The sequence below is a fragment of the Poecilia formosa genome, unplaced genomic scaffold (assembly GCF_000485575.1).
Source record: "Poecilia formosa unplaced genomic scaffold, Poecilia_formosa-5.1.2 Scaffold26, whole genome shotgun sequence".
Classification (NCBI taxonomy): Eukaryota; Metazoa; Chordata; class Actinopteri; order Cyprinodontiformes; family Poeciliidae; genus Poecilia; species Poecilia formosa.
The window spans coordinates 3,340,542-3,361,867 of NW_006799965.1; the positions used below are offsets into that span (position 1 = coordinate 3,340,542).

The 21,326-nt window shown below is 39.8% G+C and overlaps 1 protein-coding gene across 6 annotated transcripts in view; it reads right to left on the minus strand.

Annotated features, from left to right (window-relative positions):
• nlgn3a (neuroligin 3a) overlaps positions 1-21,326 on the minus strand; it is a 168,759-nt gene that overhangs the window by 33,983 nt on the left and 113,450 nt on the right. For all 6 annotated transcript variants that reach the window (XM_016669629.1, XM_016669628.1, XM_016669632.1 and 3 more), the window contains one exon: positions 19,605-19,790. In XM_016669629.1, the coding sequence (XP_016525115.1) occupies positions 19,605-19,790 (186 nt within the window). The remainder of the gene's footprint in view (positions 1-19,604; positions 19,791-21,326) is intronic.

Below are 21,326 nucleotides of genomic sequence, written 5' to 3' on the forward strand. Positions count from 1 at the left end.
TTTGTCACAAAGATTTATTGCTATGAATTTCAAAAAAAAAAAAAAAAAAAAAAAAAAAAAGATGGGGAAAAACAACAACATATATAGATATATATATAAATATACCTCAATGTTTGCCACAGTGTCAGCGTCATTTCAAACTGGCCAGCCTATTAATAAGCACTATATGTTGCACTGTACGTTTCCCTCTCCCTTCAGCTCTGGTTTTGGCAGGACAGGCAGCAATGTATTTTTACCTCCAGTCTTTCCTGTCAAGCTCTGAAAAGGCCAAATGAGTAGTGGTGGACAGTTTCTCCACCACCTCAATACCCGAAATTGTGTTGGCTGCTTACAGTGTGCTGGGGGTGCGGGGAGTAAAACACAGAGTGACAGGCCGAGGTCTCGGCACAAGGGCAAAGAGCTGTGAGCTGAGCTATGGTGAGTTCCTGTCCTAGCAGCCTCATTCACTATTTATTTTCATACGTGTGTCTGTGTGTGTTGTCGTCCACGTGGACGCTGCCCCCGCGCACCGCCTGCTGTCCGCTTGCTCGTATTGTTTGGGTCTTTGTGGGTGTACATCCATCTGCATTGTGGGGATTGATGTTTTCGTGCTGCCGCTGAAGTTGTGTGACTGCAGCACGAGGGGGAAGAGAGGCATTCAGTGGCTCTTTATGCCTCGGCAGTCACACTCCAGATTATCGGTCTTTTCCACGTGTCTGTACGCGGCTCAAAAGTTGAAACAAAAGGAAGAAGCAATTTCTTGATTACGCAAGAAGGTGCACGGTTTCCAATTTTGCGTCCTTTTTCTCCATGGTAACACGCCATCCAGTGCGACTGCTGCGTTTTGATTTCATTCTTTATATTCTGTCGTCTCTGACGCTCCATTTGCAGCCAGTGCTAGCAGGCCTGCAGCTTTGGCTACATGAAATACCCTGGAGAAGGAGAATATGTGGGCTTATAACACAGAGAGCGTGTGTTTGTGTGTGTGTGTCTATGCATGCATGAAGACACAGAGGTTAGTTAAGCATGGAAGGTGGTTGGAGGGTGTTTACCCAGGACAACCTTTAATGCCAGTCAATCCCATGGGTTTGGGCCTGCCATACTGTGTGCTCAGAATGAATATCCCTATGTTTGTGCACACACATGCATGTTTGAGAAGTATTGATTTGATTCTGTGGTTTTGTGTGTGGGAGCAACCCTGACTGGGGCGCTCTATCAGTTATGCCACATGCTGCCATGCTCCACTTGCTCTCTCCCCACCAAATACAAATTTGACATCTGAAGTCACATTGCTCAACACATCTTTCATCCTTGGATGTCCAGGAAGCATCTGAAGCCATGTTGTTGTTGTTGTTCCAATAACATGGCACATTAAATGTTTCCGTCGATATGTTAATTCAAATGAAATCCAACATTAAACACATAAAAATTATGTTTTTTTGTCAGTTGAAACAAAACAAGTAACACTAAAAATGTTCCAGCATGTCTTAAAATTTAATGTGGTTTCCTATATAGGGGATACGACGGCATAAAAAGGGACCAGGACAGTTTGAAACATCTCCATTTCAAAGACTATCATAAACAGTATTTTGTTATTTGCTCATACTGATAGAGCTCTCATCCACATTTTTTTTTTATTAAGATTTCTTTTTTCGTTGTTTAACATTGTCTCCAATTTGTCAAATTTCTTGAACGATACAGGAAAGTGCGTTGGTGTCGACTGTTATTGTTGCCGAGTTGGAACCAAAAAGAGACGGGAGGCAAGAAAGATGATCTCAAAGAGGAAATTATGGAACTATAAACAGGGAGGAAACACGGACAAAGAACAGCAAGAGGAGGACTGGCACAACACACCATTACAATTAACATGAACAGAGCAAGCATATCTGAAAAGAAAGCTGACTGAGAATAAATCTCAGAGAGGGCAAATGTGACAACACCACAAGTAGAACATTACGGTTTGTGCAAAATGCAAAAGAAGAGCCAGATACCAAAACAAATCAGGAACTATAACTCAAAGCAAAACCCCAAACAACACAGGAAAAGCAAAACAGGTGACAAAATGAACTCAGACTTTCAGCTGTGTTAAAATTAAAGGTGGTTGTGTACATGCATGGCTGTCTACCTGGAGTGTCTTGCGATGGTCTGGCGACCTGTCCAGGGTGTATTTGCCTCCTGTTCATTGATCAAGAAAAGCACCAGCCTCTCTGTGACCTTGCAAGGATTAAGTGCGAACAGAAATCAGGTAGATGAATAGCGATTCTGAAGGTTTATGTACTCATAATTCTGGTACTTGCTACCTATATCACTAACTCTTCCTCCTTTAGTTTTTATTTATTTATTTTTTTTACTCGGTGCAGACCTGGCTGGAGACTGCGGCACCAAAGAGGACCAGTGTGGAAAAGGCGGCGCTTTGTGAGAGAGAGCGGGTGTTCAGGCACCCCGGGATGGTCGCCAGGGGAGACTCAAGAATTTCTCAAACATGCATGAAATAATCAAAAACAACACTCCAGGTATGTTTTTCATGATGGAATAACATTATAAGATGATATAAAGCTAAAAGAAAAAAGTAGATTTAACATAACATCTCTTATTTAAAGTAGCTTTCCACACTTTTATTTTCCTATTTTAGACTCCTTCAGGGATCTCTTTGTGCAGCCCTTACCTTGGGCCCTTTTCTTTGTGGTAGCTCTCTCTCTTGGTCCCATGACTATTGTCCCCATTATGACTTCTAGACAAAACAATTTGTAGCTACTGGGGCTTTTGAAGGAGGCAGATGAATGGAAAAATGTGATCTTAATATGATCAGTTTCTGTACATCTAAAATCGCTTGAGCACAAGAGATCATATATGGCAACTGTTTAAAAAAAAAGAGGAAAAATAAAACCAGGAATTAGTAAATTCCTGATTTCATATCAAAGTTTACGACATGTATGTGCAATTACTAAAGGACTGAACAAACAGGGTAACCAGGTGAGGACATTTCTTGTGTGAAGAAATGTCTTAAGTTTACAAAGAAGTGCTTGAGGAAAAAAAAAAAAAAAAAAAAAAAGTCCTTTAAACACTTGAGTTCACACTTGACATCCTTGTCCAAAATGTAGCTGAATTGATCCCAAGTGTTACAGTGGCTCAGAAAAAATCTAGACCAGTCTTATGGAAACGCAGTGGCAGTAACTTAATGGAGGTGTCTGTGAAATGCATTGATAATGCACCTTTGAAAAATGCATAAGTTTTCCTAAAATTATAGTGCACATGGCGTTAGTTCCAAATTTTTCACATCATTTGCACCATTTCTCTGCTCGTTCTTATTTTGTTGTTCAAAAAGCAAGTGGAGCCTAATTATTGCCGGTGCAAACACTGCCATTAAAAGCGGCACTGTGAGCTCTTTCCAATTTGCTCTTTTCACATCAGGTTGCTGTTATCTTCACTTCACAGTTTAAATGTGACTTTTTGCCATAAATCCAACTGGAACAAAAATGTCAGAGAGAAATTGCAAAAGTGCTTTATCACAGCACACTTTAGGTCTTAAAAAAAAAACAGAGGCAGGAAGGAGGAAAAAAAGGTCACAGTTTCATTTGTAAACCAATAAGTGATGCAGATATTTTAATCCACAGGTAGAATTAGGAATTAATATGTTCACATTAAATAGAGTCTAAAAACAAATAGGTGATGCAATGATCCTTGGGTGTATGCGTTTTATTTGTGTTGGTGTTTTGATTCTTTCCTTTACTTGGGTTTTTTTATGTTCTCTTGGTTGTGCCAAATTCTATTAATTTCTCTACATTTATTATTGTTGCTTAGGTATGTTGCTCTATTTATTCATTCCCTTGGGCTAAAGTGTCTTAGATTATTCTTGTGTTCTTAGATTATTGCAAGGCTTCTTCTCTTTACTGTGTTAATTTGTCTTCCCATTCAGTTTCCCTGCACTGTACTAAATTTTCCCTGATTAGTTTATCTGGTTCGCTTGTCCCTTATAAGTATTTCAGATAGTATTTTCCCTTTTCAGTGCTGGATCATTCCGTTTCTATGTCTGGTTTCCATTTTGTTCCTCTGTCCACGCTCCTTGTCCTTTTTTCCATGCAAGACCTGCAAGTGGTTGTGTTACATTTATCTTAAAGGAATCTTTATTCAAACGTGAAAATATTCCTGCGTATATGTGAGTGTGCAACTCTGAGCGATGGGATTCCTCTCACTTGACATAAACATTCTGAGGAATTTCGCTTCCACTGCTCACAGATTTATGTCCGACTTCCACCATGAAGCTATGCAGATTGTTTATCAGCATTTCTGCATGGACAGTGTTCGCGCCTGTGTCTCATCTGTGTAAATTCAGTGAAGTACTTCCATGGTAACACGTTCTCCTGTTTGAATTTTAATCAAACACGGGCCATCCTTTCACCGCCGGGGATGTGTTGGCTGTGACGGGTGTGCAGAGTTTTTGGCTCTGATCTGTGGCTGTTTCAGTGAATGGCGTCAGATATTCGCAGTGCCACCTCTGATGTCCCAGCTTTCAGTCCTCCCTGCCAGCTTCATCAGTTTTCACATCGAGAAGTAGGCTTGTTCTTTTGGGTTGCTGACAAATTACAACACCACATTTTGCGCCGTTTGAATATTTTAGCTTCATTGCACTTTTGGGGGGAGTGCAGGGGGGGGGAATGTAATACCTGCCTGTCCTGTGGGATTTTTTTTTTTAGTCGTGTCTCTTTCTTGCTCTGAGGAGGATGTTTTGATACGAAGAGGGCGAGTGTCTCTAGAGGGTTAGGGGTACAAGCCTCGTCTTTTCCTCTGGGTCGGGGTCACGAGGTGAAAAGGGCTGGACAAATTGCTGAACTGGAAGGAACGCTTATTCTGTACAGCTCTTTAATGGAGACCAGAGGGAGAGGAGGAGTCGGAGGAGCTCGGGCTGTGGCACAGTGGCGCTGTTTCACAGTCTCCCTCTTCTCTTCTAATGAGCATTCTATTAGCAGCAAGGGGACAGATTTAGGCAGTTAAGCATACGGAGAAGGCTGGCTAACAAAGCAAGTGGTTAGCTAAACAGCTGTTCTGTCTCTGAAGCTACCTCCCATCCTCTGCTAATGAAGCCCTCACTGATGAGCAGGAGTCCCGGGACATGCTGGAGAACAGGCACAGACACCCACACAGCAAATCTCAGTTACTCACATCCCGCGTCGAATGCCTATGCAGAGGGTAGCTCCACCGACAGGACAACCGAGGCTCCAATTAGATAGTGGCTCCGAGGGGAACCCTAAGAATAGCTCACTGGGTGAGCACAGACAATTTTATATGCGTTGCGTGCTGCTCTGTGTTTGGAAGGTAAATACTCTTTTGTTACGCTTTCTTCACTGGAAGATGGCAGAAGCAATAATGTGTTGTTGTTTTTTTTTTAAATAATGGACAATAAACAGATCACCATGATGGTATTTTGTGAAATGTGGCGCTCTTACGTTTCACCATTCTCTGCAGTGCAAGTGCAGAGGATGGTGACGCGGATTGATCGCAGTGGTGCGGATTAATCAGAATTAGTAACGTGCCATATGGGTTTGGCAGCACCCATAAAGCTGCAGAAGATGCATGCACTCCCAGCAGCCTTCACTTCAACAACAGACAATGCTTAAATGTCTGTTTTTCAAGTAAGCAGAATGTAACTGAAAGGGTTTCTTTTAGCGAGTCTGTCAAAAACATGCTTTCTTTTTTTTTTTTTTGCAAATAACCTGCGGTACCTTCAAGAGGAACAGCAACCAAGTAGAAGCCTGCTGCTTTACGTTAAATATCGCCCAAGATGTGGGACTGCATCCGAACTAATGTGGACAATGTCAAGCTCTCTACTGGGAAATTTTCACCAAATGTCACCCGCAGTTTGTTTCACCTAGTCTGTAGGTGAATCATTGTAGGTGAAAGTAAGACCTCGCCTGTTGTTTCCTTTCACACGTTTCCAATTGGATTTGCATGCTTTCGTCGGACATTATGATACTCGCTGAAATTTTGGAGGTTTTTATGATGCAATTCTGACACACCAACTTGTGACAATATAGGAGTGATCAATAGTCTATAAAAGCAATGAACAATCATGAACATAGTGGACCATATCTTAACCAAAGCATAGGTATATGGAGGGATATTGTGTGCTTGGTAAATACTTGACCAGATCCACATGAACGTTTACATATTCTTATGTTACAACACTGAACTTCAGTGTCTTTTATGAGGATTTTTATGAGTTGGAATAGGACAAAGAGGTGCACAGTTTTAGAGTTGTAGGAAATAGACACACAGTTTTCGATGTTTACTGCAAATAGACTCTGATAAGTGTTACATCCATTTTCACTCAGCACTTTGTAGAATCAGCCTTTGCTGCAGCTACCAGTCTTTTTTTTTTTGCTATGTCTCTACTGTGTTTTCACAACCAGAGTCTGAAATTTGTGCAAATGCTTTGGTGTGCCATAGCTCAAGCTCAGCCAGATTGGATGAGGAGCGTCTGTGAATATTAACCTTCAGCTACAAATTCTCTATTCGATTTGGGTCTTTACTTTGAATGGATCATTCTAACACATAAAAATGCTTTCATCTAAATCATCCCAGGGTGGCCAACTCAAGTCCTTTGCAGCCTCTAAGAGGTTTTCTCTCAGGATTATCATGTATTGACTTCTATCCATCTTCCATTCGGTTATGATGTTGCTATGTTTCACTCAAGGGATGATAACCTTCTAACTCACAGCAACGAAGTGCTAAATTAAAAGCACATGCCATATAGGAATTATGGCTGTTTGTTAAGTTGAATGTGAAAAAAACAAACACATCTTAACACAGTTTAGGGTAAATCCATGTAGCCGTTTGGTGCAAAAGTGTTATTTTTTTTAATTAGAGAGAAATCACAATTTTAGTAAATTTGTTCAAATTAACTCTGTTAGAATCTCATTGTGAGTTTTATTTTTCTTCCTTTTGTTTGAATTGTTTGCTTACTTTTCACACAACAATCTTATTAACCTCAATAACTAATTTACTGCTAATATATTATTCTTCTCTTTTAAAACAGAATAAGTAAGCCAGTGCTTGCCTCTAGAAATCAATAGTTGTCTAAAGTCGACTGAAATAATGTCTAGACTAAAACAACTCATTAATGGTATTCTCTTTTTTTCCACTTTAATTAGCATACAATTCAACTATTCTTTTTCAAAGGACCAATACCAAGGCATTATTGAAGATCATGTGAATTTTATAATATAACATATTTGGAAAAAAAAAAAACAAGTTTATTGAATAAAATTCAAGTAGAAACATAAAGTCAAAGTTTAAAGCAAATATTAGATATTTCATCTACATAAATGTATATGTATATAATTGGCAACAACTTAACATTTCCAGCATGAAAAGTGATCTTTTATAAAGGCGCTTGACCCCACTTTTACGCATGAACACCTGTGAAGTTCAGAGGAGTGCACAGCATGTACTTCTTGGTGGTAGATTTTGTGCTGGATATGTTCACAGGGCGGGGAGCTTCTGTTTGTAACGCAGGCAGGGATGATGTAAAAAAAAAAAAGTGTAGTGTGGAAATATTTGTGTGTTGTTTGAAACATTTCCCTGCAATGGACTGGTGATTAGCTCAGGGTGTACTTTGCCTCTTGTCCAATAAACACTGGAGATAGGCACCAACCCCCCCTATGACCCTGTGAGGACTAGCAAGTATGGATGGAGGCATGGAAGGGACATGTCCAAGATTAGATACGGAGATGATCCATAAAGCTTGTCTCAAAAATTTTATTATGCAAATACTTCTGAATAAAGGATGATGCAGAAACATAAAGCTTGTCAGCTTTGTACACCTGAAATCATACAGACAGTTTATAAGTTGTGTTGATGGAAATATGCCTTAAGCCAGTCCAGACTTGATGCTGCAATCATTTGAATGCTAATATAACACCTCTCCTAGAAATTTGAGAACATCAAAGTACAGCAATATGTGTGCAAAACTATTAATATTCAGCTGAAAATAAAAGACACCTGCCTATTGTAGTCATTGTCGACACCGTTGGCATCTACATAAATTTTATTACGGCCAAGGTCAGAAAAGTTCAAATTCTTCCTTAAAGGGCTTTAAGGAAAGCCTTAGAAGTTGTTTATTTTCTTTCTGGGCAACAAATTGCATCTTTGAGTTCAGCCTCTAAATTGTTGGCTCTGACTCTGTACCTGTTTTGTGGGCATTTGCTTGTGGACAGAGATGCAGACATACACAGATATCACACAGTACATGCAAAGCTGCAAAAATGCATTATTTATCATTCTCACCCTGCTGGAGATTTAACTAAAAAGCTGTGAATGGCTTCCCTAAAAGACCTGTTGTTTCAGGATGTGAAAGTTGGTTTCACAGGAAGAAAAATAACATACACTAGCCAACAGTGTGTCTTAAGAGAAATACACGGCTCTGGGAAAGACTGAACACTCCAACAGTGCAAGGAAGTCCTTGGTTTTCCAGTCCAGAACATTTGTTTTAGGTGTTACCGTCTCCAGCACTTATTTATAGGACTAATGCGCAAGGTGGGATTCATTTTACGTGTCACAAAAAACATACACAAGGAAAAATGTATAAAACGATCAGTTTGACGTGTTCAAGTCACGTTACAATTTGGAATCAAAGAACTTCACATTTCTTTGAAACATTGCAAACATTTTAAAGTTCATGTTGGGTTAAAACTCAGGAATCATCGTTTCTGCTCTCCACTGTTTTCTTAGATGAAAGAATGTAGCACATCACTGAAAACTTTACACTAAAAAAAAAACAAACAAAAAAAAAACAAACAAAAAAAAAAACATGTTGCTTTGTCGGTGCAGGTGAGAACATATTACTGCCAAAACACTTATTTTAAAAAAAATCTTCAGCTTTTTAGTCTATACTTTGCACACAAAGCCACTCTTATGATGACAGCCACAACCAAGCAATAGTGAAGAAGAGCAGGCATTCATCAGTAGTGATACCTACAAAATAATGTTAGCTTTGGCGTCTCTACAGAGAAGGATCAAACATCGACACTGCTGCACAACTAAATGCAACAAAAACCAAACTGCTGTCACACAATTGCTATGTGCCTCAGTACCTCAGCCACACTACAGCGTACATGCCTTCAATTGCTAGAAGCAGTGTGACAGCAATTTTAAAAATTAGTAGTTAAAAACTCCTTTAAGTAATTGTCTTATGAATAAATGCATATTTAGAAGGTTGTTTATGATAATTTTATTTTTTACCTTGTGCTAAAATATTTGGTAGATTATTGTTTTGACACTTTGCAGTCTTTATGATACAGCGTTCTACTGCAGTGAACAGTTTAAAGAACCAACTAATTTTGTGGTGGTCGGTTTCTAATTTTGTACTTAATGACAATACTTGTATTTTTTTTTAAAACTAAACTAAGTCAGAATATTTGATCAGAAGTAATATTGTCATCACTGCAAGCTAGCTTTCTGTACAAGTAAATCATAATTGCAGCTCAGATGACCTTTAAAATGCAGCAAGCAAAGGTTTATTTCCCTTTAGCTGTGGTTTGTTTTCACTGTTAAGTCAGCAGTCGGCCAGTTCTCAGTTTGAACCTGAGCAAAACTGAAGTACTATAGCTTCAAAAGGAAGAGTTTGTCTCTATCTTTAAGCTGAGAGAGAGAGAGAAAAAAACACTTTGGCTGTTTCAGTCCCTAACAGTTTCATTCAATTCAGTGAGTTACCTTCTTTTAACTCTGAAAAGGATCTATGGCTCATGTTACCTCTCTAAGCTAAAAATCTATTCGAGCCTTGTGGGCTTGAGATCTAAAGATTTAGTGTTGTATTCAGGTTTCACAGTTCTGGCACATACACTTGAGGTTTTTGTTTTTCAGCATGTTTAACAGAAGGTCCTCTCAATAGGCACTTTTTTGTTTGCAGCCAGATTATGCAAATTTTACTGTTAATGCATTTGCTTTCACCAGAAATGAACACATGGCTTAGCAGACTGTGTGTTGTGACAGCACATAACAGGTGATATTAGCATGTGCAAACATGGCGGAAAGTTTTAAGTATCCAGATGGGATACATGAACACCAGTATCTGTGTTGCACTGTGATAGGTTCTCTGTAAGGAAAACCCGTGAGTTCTGCCTCTCAGCAAATTACTCAAACTGTTTTCTTTTTCAATATGACACAGGGAAAATAAAGAGTTTTCCTTGTAAACCAACCTTCCTATTGTCAAATCAGTATTAATCTTCATAGTGTTGTTGTCAATATATATTATTTTGCATGAAACATTTTCTATTCTAAAGGGTTAAACATATCAATGTCATGTTGTTATGTTCTACTTCCTCGTTGTTACTGAAGAAACTCTCCTAACAAACAGAGAAGGTGAAACACTAGTGATTAAAATTTATGAAAAATTTATGATACAATCGAGAAGAACCATTGAGGACATATTCCAGTGTTAGCCGAGCAGCACAACACACTGATTGGCACAAATACTTCATTGGCAAACGCAAGATGTGAGTTTATTGAAAAAATGCATATCGAGACAGGTTGCTGCGACAATTTCCACATCAAATTAACCCAGGGTTGAACATGCATAATGAAGCTGTCCTGCAGAATCTGCAGACAAGACATCTGTTGCTGTCGCGAAAATCATTAACTATGACGTTCTGAACATTAATAGAGTGCAAGATAATGCCACACATCAAAAATACTAATGCAAATCGTGTGATACTGGAAAGCACTGTACTGTTTCACAGCTTTGCTTGCAAAACTGGACAGTGGACACACGTTGTGTTGACAAATCCCTATTCTTAAATAATTTGGATCAATATAGATGGCCAAAAAAATGCTGATCAAGACACTCCTACTTATGAATTACTTGTGATTCTTTCTGTCTCAAAAGATCCTTCAAATGTGGCAAGAAGTGTTATGGTGCTCCCATCCATGGCGTGGCATCAGAGCGGTTCCACACAATCCATCTGTTATTCATGCAGAGACACCGAATGCTTTTTACTGGGCCCAGATAAACAGATGTATGGGCACCTGAGGACTGACCTAACTAACTGCAGGGGTGAGTTGTCAGCAACAACAAGCAAACAGAGTATTCATGGTCAACACTAAAGGAGAAAGTTCAGCTAATTACACCATAGTTCATCGGGCAGACAAACACGGAAACAACAGACTATCTAATGACACATCTAGTCACCCTTGTTGTCTGGTGTGGAATCCCTAATGGGGAAAGGCAGACAATTGTGGGTGCAAGGAAGAGAAGTGCATTCACAAAAGCATTGATGATGGGAAAAGAACCTGGAAAAGACGGTACAAAAGAAAAAATGAACATGGCGACATTTGATGTGAGAATAGTGTTTGGGAACACAACATGTTGGCGGAAATTGGGTCAATGTGTACACAACAATAGGGAATAAGGGGAGGTTTGGAGAGAAGGCGAGAGATGGAAAAAGGTGTGAGAGGAGGAGGGAGGTCAGAGAGAAATGGAGATGGGCGGAGGAGGAGGCGGTGGTGGTGGTGTTGGGGATGAGCCCCCAGTGCTCAGCTGTCAGTGCTTCCTCTGCAGGTGGGGCAGGAGAAGTGCCAAGTCCCTCTCTCCCACTCACACAGACACCCATGCATTGCTTTATAATGGATGCTTTACACTGGTGCCAGAGAAAGACTAAGGCTGAGTTAGGGAGACATGGTGAGAAGACGAAGGAGCGACGTGGGGGAGGGCTGGGTACTGGAAAAAGAAAGAAACTGCTATGAGAATCGAGGAAGAGAGGAGCTCAAGGAAAATGCTTCAGAGATCACTCAATATAGGTGAGACAGGGAAGGTGATAGACAACCAGACAGGAACTTCCATCTAGTCATTAGACCAATCAAGACAGGAAACAGACAAGACGGTCTGAGTACAATGTGACGCTGCTATCGGTTTAATTGATCTAAAGTCTAACAGGATCATAGAGCATCGAGGCACAGCCGCCAGCTGCAGCTACTGCCACTCACAACTGCCTCTGTCTGCCAGGAGTGCTATCAATGCGGTCTGGACAACAATTTATCAAGAATCACGGATGGCATCTACCTGAACTAATGATTTGTCAAAATCTTCTCTCGGGGATTGCAGGTCTTCAACAGACAACGTTTTCTGTAGTCACCTCGTTCATCAGCAGTGATTAGATTTCAAAAGCAATCTCAGCAGTGCATCACCAGATGGTCCTCATTCTATTGTCTTGGAGGATACTGCTTAGACAGTGTGCCACATGGCGGTCAAGCTACTGGAGCTGGGAAGTCCAGCTGTATGCCATTACCTTGGTTGATGGAAGCGTGGATTTACTAAAGTACTCAATTATCCTCTGCCTCTTTCTGTGACCCACTGCTCGTCTCTTTAACACCTATAACTTCATGCTTTATTGGCTCAGCTACCTGCTGCAAGCTGAGACAGACTGGAGTACCTGACTAAACTGCCTTTACTCTTTTCGGACCATTCATCAATTCTTCATTCCTCTGCTCTCTTCTGCCCGGGGACAGGTAAAGCTGTCTCCATCTGATGGACAATCCAATTGGGTATTACTTAGTGTTAACTCCAAACTGACAACAGGGCCTGGAAAAAAAATTTCTCTTTAATATAACAAGATCTGCTCCACCTTGGATATTTTAGAAATGCTTTTTTTTTAAAGCTTTCCTTGTTCAGTAAACCTTTAGATTCATTTTATTTTAGTAAAGCGATGCAAATAACATTTCTGCATGAATTAGGGCATTTGCAACGTATTTCAAGTTCAATCTGCCGTCTTTGTAAGGCAAATATGCGTTGCTACAATTGTCAAATCCACTGTTGTTCAAAGAGGAACTGGATAACACAGCATAGGCCACTTGTGAAAAACAGCATGCTTTTCCACACAATGAATTGCCATCGTATATAGCGGACAACAAAGAGTAGTCGGCGTAAAGAAATACAAGCATTCTTGCTTCGCAGAGATGGCATCCCCGTGGTTTAATTATCGCTCTTGTCAATCGCCGTGGAAGAATACGGCACCTGACAAGGCATGCCCCCATTCTCTCATTTCATATAGACCCTTTTCACACCCTGAGATGCACAGACACCCTTCAGCAAACAGCCAAATCAAGCCTAGACATAGAGGCTTTCTATTGGGCCAAACATGCAGGTAACTTTACAGTGTCGAGGCACTGAATGCCACCGACATCTGAGAAATGGAGGTCTATTCAACTTTGACAATTGTCCCTGGTTTCTCTCAAGCAGGGGGAATTTGCACAACAATGACAGCTGCATTGGCTATGAATAACATCCAAAGGATGAGGTTATGCAGCTATCTTTCTTGCTGATTCAAATTCATTTCCCAACTCAGCCAATGTCGTTTTATTTGTAACCTAAGCCCGATAAGAAATGGAGGCCTGAGCTTGCAGAAACAATCAGGACACCTACTATAGATGACATTGATAGCACCTATGCATGATGAGCAATGGCAAGAGGGACGTCAGGGAGGGTATGCTTTTAGACTTTTCCATAGAGAAATTAACCATTGAAACTGATTCCAGAGAGGAAACCACAGATAATATTTTCAAAGGTTCAAATGTCACAGATGTAACATGGCAGTAGTATTACGGCATATCGATGCAGTAATTCATACAAGAGTAGGCCCAACCATGAGTGCATAGAAATGTAGATACTTTTACAGACTGCTAAAACAAGAGTATGGGTAGTTCAACAATTTTTTAAATATTTGCTCATCCGTACTTATGTTTAACATACTCACTTTGCAACACTAGACTGCCCCACTGACAGAGGGGCTTTTTCCTTTACCTTTAAACATTATGACAAATCTAGAAAATACATTTACTGGTGAATTAGAAATATCTGTGCAACAAATGTAAAAGATTTGTCTTCAAGCTAAAAGGTTACAGATTTACATTGAATATGATCGTGTTCTTTGATATTTGAGCCATAAAAAAACATTGTCATTGGGTTCAATACCTGTAATGGATCAGGTCCTCCATAGCTCCACATGTACTTTAAAAATGTACATACTGTACATGAAAAAACTGTAGAGGTCAGATGCTCATGGCTATGGAAGGGTTAAATCCCCCAGCAGCTGCAGCCACAACAGATTGACAGGGGCAGATTAAATAGGGGTCTCAGAAATGTTGCTGACAGACTTTTGAATTGAATGACTGCCTGAAAAAGCACATTTCCACTGATACGTGCACTAAAATCACCAATGCTTGGCATGACTTCACATAGAAATTTGTTCCTTAAACACTTCACTTAGATCAAAACAATAAATATTTTAAAATATTGCACACATTTGAGTTAGATTAACGGTGGATTGATTTAAATACACATCATTTCCACAAATATATATAAAAAAAATGAATACTCATTCTGTTGGGGAAATGCACAGTGTGGGGTGCAGGGGTATTTTCTGTTCTGGCCATTTTGAATTGAGATGACTCACCAGCCTACATACTTCAAAATACTTTCTCTTAAAGGTCATGGGAGCCTGTTTCTCTTTTCCATTATTACATCAGAGTAACATCACTCTAACAGAAGCCACAGTATCTCGCTAAATCAGGAACAAGGGAGTAAGACATTAATTACAAGGACTTTCCAATCCCATCCTCTATGAAACTGCATGATTCACAAATCCTTGTCAGAAAATCAACTGAAAATGAGCAGCAGCCATGAATGAAGTTCATAATCAATATTTAAGTGGAAGCTCTCTCTGAACATCAGCTTCTGGATGTCATAAAAGATTGTATCACCTAATCATCTTATGTGCAATTTTTTTTCATAATTAGATTCAAAAACTAAAAAAAAAGGAGCACTCATGCAACGCTCCTGGATCAGGGTGGCTTGCATGTTGCAAGAGGGATTTCCTGCATTATCAAAAGCCTCTGCACTTCTTGCAGTTCTGCAATAAAACCAAAGCATTTAACATCTGTATTTATGGTCCTCAATAACCCAGAAGTCTTAATAAAAATGAAAGCTGACATTGGCATGAAGGATCCTCCACACTAGCTGTCTTTAATGTCCAAGACATTCCATTAAAAGGAGAGCACTTCCTTAGAAGCAGAGCTTTTATCCTGATTGCTTACAGGAAGAGAGAGGGAGGGGGAAAAAAAAAGAAACCAAACGACCTTCAGCGCCTTTGCAACTAGCCCCTCACATGTGATCTGTGAACAGAGCCATTTCCACCCAGACATGCAAAAATTGAACACATATGCTGATAAAAATATGCAAGGATGTGATACGTGTTTGCTTTTTATTCAAAATGAGCAAAAAAAAAAAGGATGTGGACTTTAATATGCGCCTAAAGACATGTATGCAAATACATCCCTGGCTATTTGGTATTCCTGCCATGTACGGAGATGTCATCTCACTGTTTAAATCATAATGATTATTACGAGATAGGGGGAAAGAAGTCTGCATGTTCAATTAGTGCCTTTGCGATGCCAAATAGATAATATGTGGGACTGACTAATGTCCTTGCTTCGAAAATTCCTTTGCTGTTTTTCTTTTTGAAGCCGAGGGAAGAGAAGATTTAGATGGAGATTCCTCCCTCCCTGGGAACACAATTGTTGAGCTACATTTAATAAGCTGGTCAGAAACACTCTACTGCCAAGAGAGACTGTGCCTTTAATGACCATTTCGCTTCTTCAGTCACAGATGTGCAGCTAGATGGGCACATAGCGGACCAGGAAGCCATCTTATTAATAGCAACACAGCACACATGCAGCGGACTGGGAGCCTGCAGCGGGAGAAATGGAGAGAGACCGCTGGAGACGTTGCATGGTTTTACTGTTTTGCGGAGGCAGGGGAGACAGATGGGTCCAGTAAAGGGAAGATTAGATGTTGGACTCAGTCTGGACTGGAGTCTGAGATAAAAAAAAAAAAATAATAAATAAATAAATAAATAAATAAAAATCAAGTCCACATGAGAGGTGATCCAGGTCCCTCAAACAAGCTAGAGGGGAGAGGGCTATGTGATGGATGTATCTTGTGACTGGAACTCTCGGGACGCCCACGTTAGGGTGGGCACCAAGGCCAGGCCGGAGGAGCAGGTAATCAAAGAAAGAAGCCGGAGGGCCGGGGCGATATAAGAAGATTCAGCTTATTAAATAACCTTCAGGAGGAGTACAGAGGATCCAAGCCACCGATAGGCATAAAGAAGTGTCTGTTATATTGAAAGTCTATGCAGAATGTTCACAGGGAGTGCACAGTATGAGTAGAACCGCTGTCATTAAAGACACCAACACACCAGGGGAACTTGGGAACAGTGCAGCATCGCCGTTGGTTTGCTTTTTCTGTTTTCTTTTTATTTGGATTTCAATTTCCTGGATCTGAGAAGAAACTAAGAAAGAAAAAAAAAGAGCTTGTGTGAGTGTTGTGTATTTCCTCAAGTTAATCTTATCCAATGTTACCTTATTTCTCATAGGAGTCCAAATACAACACATTCAATATAAAATCACACCTATGATTTCAAGGGACACAGGATAAGATTATGTTTTTTGGGCAAATGGGAATAAGGAATCATCAAGAGATTCAATAATCCGCTTAGAGTCATATTTCCAGAATGTTTATTTAAATGTAAAAAAAAAAGAAAAAAAAAAGCTTAAAAGATTGGTTCATATTTCATAAATTTAATATACTGTGCCTTGCTAAAGTATTCATAGTCTTTGGAGTCTTTTAGTAATTCATCACATTACAAAAACTTCATAAAACTTAAGGATCTTTATGCCAAAAACAAATAATGCTCAATTTTGAAGTGGAAGAAAAACAATTAATGGCTTTCAAATGTTTTTACTGACACAAATCAGAAAAGTGGGTCAAGCATTTACATAATCTATTAGAATAGTTGAAGTGAAATGAAGCAGCCATTTGAGCAGGACTGTCTAGAGATCTTAGCCTTGCTTCGATTTGTCTAGATCAGTAATTGAGAAAATGTTGCAAAATCTAAAGATCGATGTTCACAGATGTTTTCCATTTACTCAGAGTGACCTTTAGCAATTTCTTCAAAGAAAGAAAGTCTCTAACCCTTACCAAACAACCCGTAGTCTTAATTCTGCATATTTAATTTTCATATTTTTACTTGTAGAAAAACTTTAAAACCTGTATATTTTTAGTTCCACTAGATAATTATACACTGCTCTGTGAGAATGTTGACATTCATAGACTTCTGTGGTTTTATGACAAAAAGTGAAAAAAAAAAAAGAGTTAACGTTATGTTGCAGTTTATGAACACTTTTACAATGCACATTAACAAGTTTTACATCAATTTTCACAGCTATGGAGATACAAACTTTTTTTTTGGTTTCCTCTCTGTTTATTGCGTTGACTTGGCAACAAGAGCATCCCACCAGCTTTCGCTACACTGACTGCTTTGAAAGCAGGTGCAAAAAGACACTTCTCCACTCGGATTTCCTGTCGCATCCTGCAGCCCACTCCAGTCCTAAACTTTCTATAATTACAACAATCTGTGCTCCTAGAGAGTCTGTGTGAAATCTGATTGCCATTGGTAACATTCGCAGCAAGAGTCCTGCTGTGATAGAAGGCTTCCTGTTTCAATTTCCCAGGATCCCTTCAAGTTTTTGCTTGCTCCTTTCTTTTTCACCCCATCAGTGGGGCATACATTTCCATTCAGGGGGAAAAAACAGACCCGGTAATATCCAATTTACTGGAAGGCAGAAGAGATGGTTTCACTAGCAGTATAATAACATGCTACATGAAGCGTGGCATTATAGAGTGCATAAAAAAAAAGGCATCTATGATAAAAATTCAATCCAAAAGCAGTCATCATTCATTGGAGGAAATCAAGGCAATTAGTAACACTTTACTGCAAATTGGGGAACACATAAACAGATTGCAAACACTGGCATTGTAACGGGTCCAGAAGAGGTTCAGCTCACACGACCTTCTTCAAATGCACAATGGTCAGCTAATCAAACATGCAGAATTTACTGGAGTGACAAGAAAATGAAAATGCACACATTTAGTGTATGTTGGCATGTGCTGTTATTGTTTCTGCGTGACTCAAACACTCAATTGCAGCACAGCAGTCCCTGCCTACAGTAAGTTTGGTGACCTGAAGAATGTACTGTACCTAAAAACTGGCTCACAGTAAGTAGCGAATAGCTTCTTGTTATAGTTTACACAAATGTTACCTAGATGCAAATTAGTTTGAGAATAATACTAAAAAAATATTTTCAGTCAAATATGTAACCACTTGGAGTGTATACAGCCTCTACTGGGACTTGACCTGGATTTGTTTACTTTGATCAAATGAAACTAAATCCGAGATGGGTCATAAAAAAGGCAGTCCAGATGGGTCTGGTGTGCCTCAAAAGGTGAAATTATGGAAAAGCATCTAATGCGAGTAACTACGGTGGAGGTTCTGTGATGCTGTGGGTTGATTTGTTCTACAAAGGAACCTTGTAAGATTCTTTAATATATCAAGGCATTTCAAACAAAAATCTAAGAACTGAAACTGAAAGAGAGCCATGTTTTTTTTTAATTCATGAGGACAAAACAAATTACCATGGATTGATGGATAGAACTTTGGTTAATAGGACAGGGAATATAGTGGAAATGCAAATATTTTTCTCCCAACTCTGATTTTCTTCTGTAAGTACTGGGAAGACTAAATGGCATCATTTCTACTCACATAAAAATTCGCTCAATTTAAAGGTCAGATTTTTGAAAAGTTTGCAATCTGAGTTCATGCTACTGCAGTAAAAAAATGGTTTCATTTGAAGGCTTCTAATACATCTTTACCAAAAACGCCAATATGCACGTAGGGCGCAGCTGGACATACCGGTAATTAATAAATAAAAAAATCAATTTAATGTTTTCAATCATATTTTCCAAAAGCAGAATGTATCCCTCATGTCAGCATGTTTGCTACGCAGGAAGGACTAAATGGAAAGCTCTCTTATTTGAAACATTTCCACTACATGCTTCGATCTACATGTTGCACACATGACCAGAGCTATTAATTGAATCCATGACAACACGCGGCTCTTAGGTCTGATGCATGAATAACAGTTTTCAGGTTAAGGACAATAAAGTTGACTCTGCAGGAACACAGCTGGAGCTCGATATCCACAGATGGAGCTCAGCGCCAACACACGGGTCTTATTTGTACAAGCCAAAGTGCTTCTTTCAGAACCTTACTTATGTATTAGCGGTAAAGCTCCATCTTAATTCAGCGATGCATTAGGAGAGCATGAGCTTGAGAGATGTTTATTGGATGTCCACGTCAAGCACGAAAGCTGCATAAAGTATTAAAGTCATGGCCAACATGAGCAGTAAATCATCATGAGGTAATATTAAGGTAGCAAAGAGATAAACAACACTCTTTAGAAAGAGGACAGTGAGAGACCGTGTGCGTCATTTAGCCTTAATATAGCTACCTCCTCCTTATAAAGCCATGTTCTTTTGTACCCTGTCCTGGAAAAGACATAAAGCCAACATGCTTGTGTCTAGCATGAAGACCTAGATTAAAAAAAAAAAAAAAACCAGCAGAGATTGCTCAAATTTACACGTGGGATTAAATAAGGGGTTATTTTGGAGTTACACTAATACACACGCATGCTTCTTCTCCCAAATAGTTACTAGAGCAGCTTTTTTAACGATGCCCTACCTTCGGAGTGATGGGAGAGGGTGAGCAGGCTGACGCAGGAAGCTCCGATCCCAGATCCAAATACGGTAATGCGGTTGGAATCTCCTCCGAAGAAGCCGATGTTCTCGCTGATCCACCTCAAAGCCTGAATCTGGTCCAGCAGCCCGTAGTTCCCTTTAGCAGCCTGATCGCCCGTGCTGAGGAAGCCTGAAACATGCAAAGACGAAAACCCATAAATAGCAGAGAAAACAACTGGCTTAGAAGAGAAGGAAAAGGAAATTCTAGGTTATCTGCAATCCCTAACCCCATAGTCACATTGTCACAGGAAGCATCACCATGAGTGACAGCTGCAGTGAAATCATGACTTATTACATGATATGGCTGTTGGTAAAATAGGAGTGCATGTGCCCACATTTCATCTGCACCTTATGGAAAATCAATGGCACGTCTTCCCAGGTGAACATCAATCCTAGATTACTGTGCACTCAGCAATACTGACCAGTTCAAACGAAACCTTGAGCATCTACGGAAAGCCCATCGACTTTGTGTGAAAATGACGTGACTTTTACATTTCTAATAATTTTCCCCATTTTCCTCCGACACATTTCAAACCCCGTCTTAACACTCGTCATGTTTTCAGTGGCGACACACAAGATTCGTGAGCATTTCCCCGGCATGTCAGCGTAATCGGCCTTGTGAGGTCTAAGTTGGTAAAGTGTGCGTCTCCTGGGTACATCAGAGCTCGTGTTAACACATACCACTCTCTCTCTCTCTCCAGGGCGTAAGCCCTGCTGAACGATGGGGTAATCGAGAGTCGTGGGAGAAGATCAAAGGCAGGCAATCCCTAAACTCCCCAATGGTGGATTCAGTGTCCGTCAAATCCCCGGGCCTGCATGTGAGGTGACAGCTCGGAGAAGTGAGGAAACCAACACCCAATTCTCTTTCACAAGCAATAAATGTTCTGATGGAGGATGTTTAAAGGCCTCCGGTGATGGTCCCTCAGCATTGTGGCGTTGCTTCCAACATCTATTTCATGGTCTGTGCCTTCATCTTATAATGAAGTCTGTTTTGAAGTCCACTGGGGGAGGCAGACAGTTAACAGCAATGCAAAACTAATAAAAAAAAAAAAAAATGTTTTAATCTGTGTGATTTCACTGATGTCACTGCTCACTTAAGATAAACAAAGATTAGAGTAGCCCTCCTCAGGGCCATTAGTTGGTTTGGGGATGTACTTAATCTACTAAAAGCATTCATGTCTATCAGCTCTCAGTTGTCAATGTTTCTACTTTTGAGGATGTGATGAACAAAAAGTGTGCAATTGAAAGCAAAATGTTTTTGTTTTTTTTTGTTTAGGGCACAGCAATGACAGATTTTTCTTCCAGCGTTACCCTTGTTGATTACATTTGAGTGAGTTTGTAACATCCGAAAATGGATAAAAGCTGAATGCACAGAAGCAGAAAACGGCACAGAGAAACCCATGACTGGGTTAATTCTTTAGACAAAAACATGGTTCAATTAACTGTGATCTTACACATTTTGAAGTCAAAACGATGCACATTTCCCGGTCTCATATTTACATAGTTTGACTTTAAAAACAGAATCTACCAAACACAGAGACATAAGAACATAGAAACTCTGTCCTAAGGAACATGGATCAATTAGATGATGCATCAGTCAATGAAAAGTGAACGAAGGGATGAATGGATAAAACTTTTGTCAACAAGACAGCATAGTCCCTATGAT